Below are 13,047 nucleotides of genomic sequence, written 5' to 3'. Positions count from 1 at the left end.
ATTTTCAAAATTATTTATTTTATTTCAAAAAAAAGGTTCTTATGTCACATTACACACAAAAATTTGATTCAAAATTGTAAGAGCCGTTTTGGAAAAAAAAAAACATTTCTTTTTTGGTTATACACGGTGATTCACCAGCATTGTGCCAAAAAGGTAGAACATTCATGTTGGGTTGAGACAAAAAAAAAATCAGACGGTAGGAAAGGGAGTCTATTCTCCTCCTTTCAGTTGGGAGGCCAGTTTTCTAAAAAAAATTGGCTTTTTTTCGTTTTTTTTTTTAATTAAAAAAAATTTAGATCCAAAAAATTTAAAATCATTTTTGTTTTCATTTTCACATATATTATGTAGGTTCCTAGAAAATTTAATTTAAGTTTTTTTTTTATTTTATTGTTTGTATTTTTGTTCCTTCTTTAATTAAAAAAAAATTAAATGGTGTTAAATATGGTTCTGAAGCCGAGTTTGTAACGCATTGAAATAAATTGAGTTTAAAAAGTTTTAAAAGTAAAATTGTTTCTTAAAAAGATTTTATCTCATTACCTGTGTATTTTTTTTTACTTTTTTGTTGTTGTTAATATATTGGTATGCCAAGAAGAATATATGTATATAAATTCTTTTAAAAATCATTCAATCATTTTCAATCAAAATGTTTTCAAAAGAAATATGAGAAAAAAAATCAGACAATAAAGGCACGACTTGGTCCAACGTACTTACTATTATGGTAAAAGTAAAATAATAGAAGTTATTGACACACAGAGTTTAGGGTTGACAGAAAAAAAAAAATAATGACCGATTTCGTTGACTAGTTAGAACTACACTCTTACACTCTAGCTTAGAAGACAGCTTTTTTAATTATTTTTTTTTTTTTGGAAAACCGAAAGCATTTATTGAAATTTGGAAAAGTATATGATAATATTGACATTATGAAGTATTGATACAATTTTTTTAAGTAAAACAAAAACAAAATGGCGGCGCTAGAGCTTTTAAAGTTGGCGTCTACAGTTTGCGCCGTGCAATGCCCAGTTTCAGAAAATTATTTATAATCAAAAAGGAAATTTTTTTCCAATAAAATATATTTATACGCATTGCATGAACCTAAATTTGGCAAAAAAAAAAGTGTAAAATAAAAATTAGAGACCAAAAAAACGCAAAAAAATACAATGTTTTTTTATAAACAAATTGTTAAAAAAAATATTTATTGTAAAAATTATATTGAACTTTTAGGTTCATGCAATGGCAAATAAGTTAATTTGCATTTTATTTGAAGTCGATAGCTTCATTAGTTTTTGAGTTACATTGCACGGCGTGGAAAAAAACACGTTTTGAGAAAAATGCGTTTAAAGTTTTCGTTTTCGTTGTGTGGTAGGTTCGGAGCGCATAGTTTTCGGGACTATCTAGAGGCTTTTGATGCTTCATTTGAGGCTAAGACCACTGAAAATAGTTTCTTCGGTTGATAAATGAATATATTAGGCAAAAAAAAAATAATGCAAAAAATAAAAAAAATCCCCCCTTTAAAAAAAAATAATAAATACATTTATATACCTACAAATTTTCAAATATTTTTCTTAAAAATTGTGTGAGGTACTGAAGAAATTCTCCATATTCGAAACAAATCTCGATATAGAGAGAACAGAATAGGTTATTGCGGAACGCATTTTGTTCGCAATTGCTATCATCGTTTCAAGTCCTCAATTTGACGTATAGTGTCACAAAAAACCTAAAAATGTATGAATCTGCGTTTTTTGATTAAAAAAAAACCTCTGAAAAACGATATTGTCTGTTTTGGATAATTACTGATTGCCATTCATTTTTGAATAAAAATGGTAAATAAAAAAAAAAAAACTCTTCAAAGTTTGCATCGAAAAGAAATGGCAATCCTTCCTTTTTTGAAAAAGCCTTGAGAATATTGAAAAAGATCTTCAGTCGAGTGCTTAAATCTAAGGATAAGCATTTCAAGAGAAAACAAGTCTTAAAGGGTTCACGAGACACTTTGAACTATGTTTCAAATACATATTGCAAATGAAGCAATACCATAAACTGATGCCATTTATCAACCATGTATTCGGGTTAAAATAATTTTTTTGAGACCCAATTTCTTAGAAGCTTTTTTAACCGATTTCTAAGATCAAGACATTCTTGATAAATATTTATTGGGAAGTTCGAACATTCAAGGACTTATCTTATGTTTCAATAATTTTTAAATTATTCTTGTCATAGATTTTGGCTTACCTACCATGATTTGATGACTCACTTAATGTCCATTTATGACTTATATAGCCTTATAGGGAAAAAAAAATGGCTTATAGCAACAATTTATGCTTCTCTATCATTCATCGATTTATCGATTACCACGTACAATCTCCTTAAAAAAAAAAAAAACTAACCACCCCATGCAAACTCCTCAACATGTAACATATTAAGTCTTGTAATAGGGAAACATTAAGAACAAAAAAAAAAACTTCATTATCTTGAAACGGAAATTAGATTTTTATTTTTCAAACAAAAAAAAACAGAACAACAACAAAAACACTTCACACAATAAGGAAGCAAATAATAATAAAAAGCGATTCAAAGTCCATCTGGATGCTGTTGGCCACATGCCTCACAGGCAATTAAATTGCTAAACAATGTTCTAATCTTTTTAGCTTCGGGGATTGCGTCTGAGATTGTTGCTGTTGCCTAGAGTCTATACCAAATGGCAAATGTCTATGGCAAAAACCAAGAAGAAGTAGAAAAAAAATACAAAAAAAAGAGCACGCTCTGTCATAATTAAGCAATAAAAGTTCAATGTTGCATAAAGCCGATTTCCGTGCTCGTTCCCATCAAAATAGACAGACGGACAGAATTGCGCGAAATGGTTGGTCGTATCTGGAAGCTGACCCTTGGTAATTTTCTAATTTCTCACCGTATTTTTTCTTATAAAGTAGTAGATTGGCGCTGTGTTTTTGTTGTTTTTTTTATACAAAGAGGCTCTATCTACTATATTGTTGCATGCACGGTTTTAGTGGAGCTTCTCTCTGTCAGGCGGATGATCTTATGTTACATCTATGTGAGGCCAGGCCGCTAAATTAGCTAAAGGTTAATTGCATTGTTTCTATCTTCTGACTACATAGTGGCTATCCGTGCTCCATCTATCTTTTGTTTGCTTGAATCCCAGATATTCCAGACTAATGCAGTTTCAATGTTGAGCCAAACTTCAAAGATGAACCAAGCAGCAACAAAGTGAGGGTAAAGAATCCCCTTTTTGAACAACTTTATGATGCTCCTTCATCGATTACGGCATTTTGCCACCAGCCAGCGGTATTGACGTGATTTTAGGTCTTTGTGTGGTAATAGCTATTCGTAACGCAAACTACTACGATTTATAAGATAGGTAGATAAAGAGGCGGAGGAACGTGTGGTGTAATGTTGGGGGCTCTATGTCAAGATACCGATGAGAGGAGTATAACAAAATCAGCAACAAAAAAAATAAAACCTTATACCTAGGGTTTGAATCTCGTCTCTGTTGTGATCACGATATCAAAACGGATCACCATGACATGAACGCGTTGTGATCATTCTTTTTGCTGTCTTCCCCAGCACCACGACTTTTTATTTTCCGTTTTTAATGCAAAATTAAAGAGAAAGATGCTGCTGCATATATGAATGACGTGAAGGTGCTGCATTTGATGTTTTGAGGAGATAAAGGGCTTCTATCGAAGGGCGCTTCTATCAGATAAGTCAATATTTTGTATGAGTATTTTGAGTTCAAAGTTTAATATAATTAGCCGTAAAAACCGAATCAATATAAACTCTACAATATTTAAAGAGAACTTAATTTAATTTTTGTACCCTTTCAGAACTAAATTTGATTTCTTAAGCCCAGATTTTTCAATCGTCAGTTAGGCTATCAGAAGAATAAATGTCAATATAAAAAAAACTTTTATTTCTAGGAATAAGCTCTAACTGAGGTTTATCTGACTATTGAAAAATTGGCCCTAAAAGTAAAAGTTTATTTCGAACCTGCTTCATGTAATCATTAAATTCTTCATTTAAAAAAAAAATTCAAATCTGCTTTGTGTACTCAGTGTTTCCGGTTAAAAGACTAAAATGATATGTTTTTCTACTATTTTCATTCATAAACCTATGCTAAAACGTAGTCACCTTTAGAGTATTATTTAAGCTTGTTTATCATTTAAAAATCAGGCACTTTACTACTTCTAAAAACGCAAATTCAGTTCTGAAAGGGTACAAAAATTAAATAATATGGAAAAATTACCTAATAAAAAAAGTCGGATTACTTAAGAAAAATATTTTTATTTCCGTTATTTATGGAATATTCTCAACAATGTAATACTATTTTGAAAAGAGAATTGAACACACCAGCTTTTGAGGTAACTTGGCGAAATGTCGTAGTGCATTTTTTTTTACACTACGGTTACGGTTCATTGAATTAGGGTCATGTAAAATTTGTGTTTAGTAAGTTGGGCAAAAAAGTGAAATTTGCTTTAACTGATGCAGCTGAGTTAAAATTTTTGAATGCACTTGTTAGCAGGGTTATTCCGTATAAAAAAAAAATAATTGAGAAAACTTAAGATTTGTAGTCACGGCACAGAAAGACCAGGGAGACCATTTTTTCGATTTTTTTTTTTTCGAATGCCCATAACTCCCAAAATATATGGCTACGAATTTTTTTATTATTTTTCTGATAACAGTCACCACCTTACCTATCTACCGTTTTCATTTCGACGTTGACTTTTGGAGCACCCTGTATACATATGTACAGTGACGAGCAAAAGTGGTCAAATGTTTTGCCTTTTTTGAGAAAGTTGTTTAAAACTTAGTGTTCTTTACATGAATTAAATCGTTTTTATTTTATTATTTTTCTATATTATGCCACCATTAATTATCCTGATTAAAATTTAAAAAAATGCTTCATTGTCCAAAAATGGAGAGTATCATATTGGTATTTGGACTTGACCAATTCTGCTCGTTTTGAAAAAAGGCTTTTGTTTCAATATATTGAGTGAACCTATCCTGATATAAAACGAAACAATTTACCAAGTTTTTTTGGCAAAAGAAGACTCCGTGTTGTCTGATATAGTTTTTCAACTAAGATGAAGACCCCACCAAAACCTTTAAAATTGTCAAATATTGCTTCAGAAATAAAAAATTTTAGACAGTTTCGTAGTCAGCATAAGACCCTGACATAATCTGGCTGAAAATCTGTTGAAATTTTTGAAGAAATTGTAAGCGCAGTAAAAAAACCCAAGTCTAAAAGCGATGAGCTTTGAGCTTTCCATTAAGCTATAATACGACCGAATTTTAAAATTATTTCTTCACAGATTGATAGATCCTATCTCGCGGCATTGTTAAAAGTGGTTAAAAGTGGTAAAAATTAATTCTAGTACACTCAATATATTGAAACAAAAGCCTTTTTCCAAAACGAGCAGAATTGGTCAAGTCCAAATAACAATATGATACTCTCCATTTTTGGACAATGAAGCATTTTTTTTAAATTTTAATCAGGAAAACAAATGCTGGCATAATATAGAAAAATAATAAAATAAAAACGATTTAGTTCATAACTTTCAACAGTGAGATGTCTGATGGTAAAGAACTCGCCTATAGACCAGGGTCGATAGTTTTTGAAACAAAAAAAAATCATAGTAGAATGAAACCCATTGGAAAAGGAGGTGAATATGATGAAAATTAAAGGAAAAATAAATTACGGGCGAGCCGAGTTCGGGAAGTGGGTGGGTTGAGTTTTTAGTGGTAAAAAATGGTATATCTCGATTTCCGGCAAAACTACAAATCCTATAGAAAAAAGTTGTATGGCAAAGTTGTAGGTAATAAAAAGATCTACAACTTTTGTATCAACAATTTTTTCACATAACCTCAAAATTTATGTGAAAAATTCAAAAAACCGAGTTTTTGGTTTTTTATTTTAATTACTCAAAAAACGTAAGATTTCATGTAACATTGATTAATCTTACGTTTTTTGAGTAATTAAAGTGTAAATTTGATAAATAGGCCAAAATTGTAAACAATGATAAAAAATTTTTTCGAATTCAAGCTTTTTTCATTTTTTGAATTTTACTAGAACATGTTCTATAGTATACTAATGTACAATTTTTTTTACACCATCAGAAAATAGACATTTTAACGAACGAAATGCCCACCGACTTTTTGAAAAAAGCTGATATTTTGACACGTGAATTTTCGATTGAAAATTAGGGTGTTTTTTTGGTGTTAAGTCAAAATAAGGTGAACAAATTAATATTTCAAATCAAATAAATTACAGTGTATTTGGGACATAATAAGGTAAGTTTTCACCAAATTTCGTAGAAAAATGTTTGTTTTTGAAAAAGATAAAAATAAAAAACCAAAAACACGGTTTTTTGAATTTTTCACATAAATTTTGAGGTTATGTGAAAAAATTGTTGATACAAAAGTTGTAGATCTTTTTATTACCTACAACTTTGCTATACAACTTTTTTCTATAGGATTTGTAGTTTTGCCGGAAATCGAGATATACCATTTTTTACCACTAAAAACTCAACCAACCCACTTATTTTTCCTTTCATTCTTATCATATTTCCCTCCTTTTCCAATGGGTTTCATCCTACTATGATTTTTTTGTACTTTTTAATGTTTTTGAAGGCATCGGCACTGGTCTATAGGAACCCCAGAGTTTAAGGATCAATCTTTTCTGCCTACCAGTTTTATTTTTTATGTTAAAATATCTTCCCATAAAAAGAAAAAAAATCTTCAAAGATTTGTCCGATTAATTCAAGAAGGAAATCTTCTCAGCAAAAGTACAAAATCTTCTTGTTTTTAGCATGTCTTTTCTCTTCGTAGGTTCTGTAGCCCACGCAGTCGTCTCCTCTGGTTAGTAGTTTTTGGCTTAGTAGTTTTTTTCATACTTATGTATTTCGTTTCTTGGCAAGAGCTTTATAGTAGATTTTCTGCTTAATTAGTATACAAACTTGTAAAGTAGATAAACGACTAAACTTGTAATTTAAATTTCTTTAAGGAAAAAACGTATTTTAGCTGCGCTGCGGTTGCACTAAAATCAAACAAAATGTTTTCCTCCTCACTTATTGCTTGCTGATTTTTTTTCTCTAGAGGATAATCTATTACGGAGTCAAATGATAAGAACTGGAAAAGTCCGAAAACTTTGCAGTTCTTTGAGCACCACGTAGTTAGCAGAGGTTTTTCGAAGGTGCAACATCCCAAAAATTTAGTGCAGTACAATTTGTTGCTACCACAAATTCAATAGAAATAATATTTTTGTGTATACCTATTTAAAAAAAATTTGAGGTACCAATTTTAAACGAAATATTTAAAACAGGATAATCAGAATTCTTTAAAAATCGGATTTGTTTGTATTTTTATGTATGAATAATTGTCAACTAGAGTTGATAGAAAAAAAAAAAAAAAAAATTGTTTTCAGAATCAGCGCCCCCCAACTAGCCAGCAATTATTAAAAACGGTCTTGGAATTACACAGCCACAAAAAAAAATCTGACCTGGGGGTTAATCATATATTTTTTTGAGTCGCTGAAATACAATCCGAAGTCCATTTTGCCCCATCACGTGTCGGCGTCGCAGGCTTTCGAGATAACTGCTAAAAAGGTGTTTGAATCAGGTTGTCTGTGAACCCTTTTTGAGTTTATCTAGAAAACCTGACGTGATCGAGTAAAACGGACTTCAGATTCAGTTTCAGCGACCAAAAACACATCATTTACATAGTCGCATGCCCAATGCCCAGGTTAGAACTTTTTTTCTGCTTTCCCAAAAATTACAGTGACAACCAAAAAAAAAAAGTGCTGACCTGGGGATGGGACTTTGTTTATTGTATGTTTTTTTTTGGTCGCTGAAACTCGATCTCGTCAGGTTTTCTAGATAAACTCAAAAGGAGGAACAACCTCAAAAACATCTCTTTTGAGGTTATCTCGAAAACCTGACGTGATAGGGCAAAATAGACTTCAAATCTTGTTTCAGCGACCCGAAAAACAGGTATTTAACACAGCCAGACCCTCAGATAAAATTAAAAAAATTGTGTGGCTGTAACATTTTTTGAGGTTATCTCGAAACCCTGACGTAATGGGGCAAAATGGACTTCGGATTCGGTTTCAGCGACCCACAGGTCAGAACTTTTTTTTTGTGTGGCTATGTTATTAGAATCGTTTATTTTTAATATAAAAAAAATTAAGTATTGATCAACACCTCAAAAATTGTTTTTAATAAAACTAATCTTTTTACATATTGTGAGCTATAATTGTCGAGGCACTTTTATTGAACCAAATTAAAATGGACAGGTTTAGTAAAAAGCTGCCATATCGATTCATTTTGAGAATATTTGTAAAATTCACATTTTTGATCAACCAATTTATTTTAATTGAAAGGCCCTCAAAAAGCCCAAGAAGATATTGCGGCCTTGAATACTCACGTGTTTAGCCAAAGAGAAACCCCAGAAGAAACTGACTCACGACACGGATAAATTAGAGAGAAACTCAAAAGATAATCCCCCATCATTCCTCTTTTTACAAAAAAAAAATAAATAAATAAAAGAAAAAACAAAGAAACACGCAAAACAAAATTTGATATGAGAGATGCGCGCACCAGGAAAAAGGGAGTCAGTCACATGACCGCATCATGAAGAAGATTCAGCGAAGCACTCTCGTCTCAGACTCCAGACTTTTCATGTACGTAGTATATAGCTTTCCGATTGCAAGCTATATCATTGCAAATCAAAGAACCTAACCTACAATGAATGTGGTGGCGAAGGTGGCTTCATCATATACACAACAATAAGATGAAATGAGACGAGAGGAAAGAAGATGAAGATTGGATGGATTGGAAGGTTTTTCTTTTTTTTTTTTTTTTAAAAACAAGAGATGAGATGGAATTCTAACGGAAAACTCAGTGGTTGCTACTTAGCGGTTATGATGAATGACTTTGGGGTTAATGATATGACGATTAATACGATAATCAGATCGAAGATTTAATTTTCCAAGCACAAAACTTCAACCAACAGAGTTAGAAGATTATGGTGGTCGGGAAGAAGTGGCAGCTAGAAGTATTTATGAAGTTGCATGATTCTAAAATAATATTTTGATTTGATTATGTAAATTTATTCTTATAATGTGAGTAAAGTAGAAGTGTGAATTTCCACACACACACGATGGATAATAGAAGATTATCATTCAAATCCGTTGAATGGAAATGAATGGGATTACGTCTTTTCCGGTATTATGGATATGGAGATTGTGTGGTTTGCAGAAGTAGAATTTTGAGAAAATACAAATTTTTAGAAAACTGTGAACACTTTATGAATTATGTAAGCCATTTAAATGGTTAACGAGTATAGTCGGCAAGCACTCAATTATTTTACTTTGGTTTAAAGCAGGTGTCCGAGGTTCAGGTTTTGAATCTATCCTGGCAAAATGAGATTTAATATAGTACCCGTGCCACAAAATAATAAAATAAAGTACCAAAATACAAAATAGAAACTGCAGCAATTGAGCTTCTTAATGTACTAATGTACAGATCTATAAACCTCTTTTAGCTCACTTCAGAAGCTTGTGAATTTTTGTATTATGTTGTACATTGTCATTTTACTTTACAAATTATGAGGTCAAACTTATATACTGGAGTAATTTATTTATTCATCTGTATAAATAAATATAAATATAAATCAACAAATAATTCAATTTATGACAAAAATAATTTTAAAAAAACATAAAACTGTGGGAGTTTTATATTCAATTATTTTTATAATAAGAGTAAAAAGAAATAATCTAAAAAAAAAAAGAAAGAACTGAATCCATAACTCTCCAAATATTGAAATTTATCAACTGTCTCATTTTTAGAGAAATATTTGACTAGAAATTTCCAAAAACTTTAAAAAGTACACAAAGTACTTTTGATGAGAAAAATGTTGTGTACGATTTTCCGGAAAAATATTTAATTTAATTCTTATATTGCTGTCTCAAAAGTAATTAGTGAATACTTTGATTCTGATTGACTCTTAATTCAAATCCGTAAATTACTCATTCATAAGTAAGTAGGTGGTATCGAAAACCAAGTCCTCTCTGCCCTAATGCAAATGCTTATTAAAATGTGTCATCGAAATTTTTAAACATTAATAATACACAAAACTAAAATTGCACAAGACAATTCTCAATACTTAATATGTCATATAAAAATGAAATAGAGAAAACACGCAGAATTGTACATAATGTAATTTTAAAAAAAGTTCACTGCGGCGTATACGTAATCCTTTTTCGTGTAAGAAATTTGAAAATTAACACAAATTTTTCTATCGCTGATAAAATATTTAACCGAGTTAACCCTTGTCACCAAGTAATTAAGCTGAAAGATTGAAATTTGTATTGGTATGGAAATTGTATGAACAGTTAGATAGCACCAAAAATTACAAAAACAGTTTTCGGCATTAAGTTGCTCCGCAATTCTAATTCTATACATCTTGCTGAAGAAACTAGTAATTTTGTAATTTACAGCTTCCACCACATTTTTTAGTCAAAGCCTCTAAAAATGAATATCTGCCTAGTTTCTGGGACCCCAACACGTAATTTGATACAATCGAGTGTGGTCGATACAATTGAGTATCGGCAGCATATAATTTGGTTCAATCGAAGGCAAATGCTCAACTGATCTAAAAATAGGTGATGCGAATGATCGATTTTATCGTTATAATTCGATTGTACAAAGTTACGTGCTGGCACTGCAGACTCGGCGGAAAATAATAAGTCCCTTCCATACTTGCAAATTAATAACACGTACACAAGAATGGTTGAGTGTTGTAAATAATTTTTTGTCAAACTCAAACCTCTATTTTCATCTATTATAATTATAACACTGATTTTCTTTTATTTTGTTTTTTTTTTTAGGCAATTACATTGGCTAAGACATGTGAAACTATAAACGAAATGAGAGAATGCCGCTCACCAAAAGATTGGTCACTTCTTGCCTTACAAAACACCCGTACTGGAAAATCACATTATCTGGTAATCTGCAGATGTCCTGATCACTTCAAAATGGGTAATTAGAATTATATTTGTTGTATTTTTAAGATTTTTTCTAATAGTGTTTGATTTTTTTACAGAGGGACCAATGGCACATGATCAACCTACCTACGCCAGTGTACCCGGTATTCGTGTATTTGGAATGATGTGTGTTAAACCAGGTTTCCAAGTGAGAAAACCATCAGTGCAACCACCAAAGCGATATCAATTACAAAAACCTTACTACATTCCAAATTCACAAAACAAATACAGTTCGATTAAGGATCACAGCCGACCATCATACGGATCATCATCTTTGGGAGGCAGTAGCAGTCTCAACTATCAACCTCCTCCACAACATCACACACTCCATCAACAAGATACCTATCAATATCTTAACCGGCCTGAGAGTTCCTCTACACTATTTGTCAGTTCATCCAATAACCATGGACACAATAATCACAATGATTATCCCGAATCAATAAGTTTTAATGGTGGCATTTATGGTCGCAACAATGAGCGCAATGGAGAAAAACCTATTCCAGCTGCTGAAGAAGACATGACTAGTACTAGTTCAAGCAGCAGCAGTATAAGTAACAGTGATAATGACAGTCCTCCCAGCAGCAGTAGTATCAGCCCGATTTCCGGTGAAACAAAATCAGAAGAAATCAGCAGAACATCATCAGCTGAACTTGATGAGTCGCCAACGACGTTAGAAGCTGTCGCTAGCAAACGAGACAAACGATCAGTTGATGATTTCGAATTAGAAAATTATGAAAATGCAAGTGATGAAGATGACAGTGCACCAGAATTTCCATGGCAAAGAGCTATTGCCTTCCAACGTTCTATAGTGTGGGATTAGAAGAGCTAATTTTAAATTGAGATTAAATTAATTTTTTCGACTGTGACTGAAAGAAAACAGAAAAAAAAAACTCAAACCTATCCCTCTAGGAGTATTAACTTTCTGTCGACGGAATGGCCTATATTGAAAACTTCCCCACCATTATTCATCTATCAAATGAACAAGGACTCTTCCTTTAATCCTATTTTCGTCGTCAATTTTATAATAATATTAATAATAATAAATTTAAAAGAATATTCTTGTGTAGTAGGGTTAGAAGTATTAAGTTTTTGAGAAGAATCTTTAATTATTGAGTTCCAGCTTTGAGGAATTCATTTTTGAAACTTCTCTAAATTCGGGATTATAAATATTATAAACAATTTAACAATAAAATATAAATGTATTTTTAAACAATTAAAATAATTTAGGTAGTTAACTGTGTATGGTGTGTGTTTGTATGGAAAGATTTTAAATCTATCAATGATCACACAACAACTATACTACAATTTATTATTAAATTAAGGATAAATGATAAATTATTTTTATTTATTTTTTTTTTTTGTATTTAGATTTAAGACGCATTTACTAGACTAATGAAATGAAATAAAATAAAATGAAAAATAAATTTAAATCGTTTTGTTTGCTACTTTTGAAACTAACTACCTTAAGACTCTAGAACTTACCTAAAACTTCAGCATTAACAACAATATTACAGCTATACATTGGTGTGACCAAACGTTGAGGTTGCTTGCAAAAAGCTTGTTTGCATGCTTCCTTCGCTGTTGACATAACTTGACCTAAAATCATAATTAAAAATTGAATTCTTATTCAATTCCTATTTAAAGAATCAACCCACCAGAAAATGGCCCATATGACTTTGAATTTAATTCATCACTCGCATCAACTGACCATTCGAGCACAACAAAACAAACTCCTTGCATTGGCTCATCACATAATGGACCGGCAGCGGTAGTCAATTGAAAACCATTAACCCTTAACTATAGTGGTGAAAATTTGTGGTGTTTTGAAATGATAAAATAAAATACAAAATTGAATTTTTTTATAAATTTTGTTTTTAAGCATCAAAAGATAACAATTTAAAAAAAAATAAAAAAATAAAAAAAAAAAAGAGAAAATTCATTTTCAACGGTTTTTATTAACTTTTTAAAAGTTGATGTGGGTCCCCTGGACCCACCAC

At 31.3% G+C, this 13,047-nt stretch overlaps 1 protein-coding gene across 1 annotated transcript in view; it reads right to left on the bottom strand.

The window, feature by feature from the left end:
• The window catches only part of LOC129910949 (elongation factor-like GTPase 1), a 211,732-nt gene that overhangs the window by 187,378 nt on the left and 11,307 nt on the right, over positions 1 to 13,047 (bottom strand). The window contains exons 9-10 of the mRNA XM_055988555.1: positions 12,706 to 12,841; positions 12,533 to 12,646 (exon numbers count right to left, since the gene is read on the bottom strand). Of these exons, the coding sequence (XP_055844530.1) occupies positions 12,533 to 12,646; positions 12,706 to 12,841 (250 nt within the window). The remainder of the gene's footprint in view (positions 1 to 12,532; positions 12,647 to 12,705; positions 12,842 to 13,047) is intronic.

This window comes from Episyrphus balteatus, chromosome 2 (assembly GCF_945859705.1).
Source record: "Episyrphus balteatus chromosome 2, idEpiBalt1.1, whole genome shotgun sequence".
Lineage (NCBI taxonomy): Eukaryota > Metazoa > Arthropoda > Insecta > Diptera > Syrphidae > Episyrphus > Episyrphus balteatus.
This window is presented reverse-complemented; position numbering and strand designations above follow the sequence as displayed.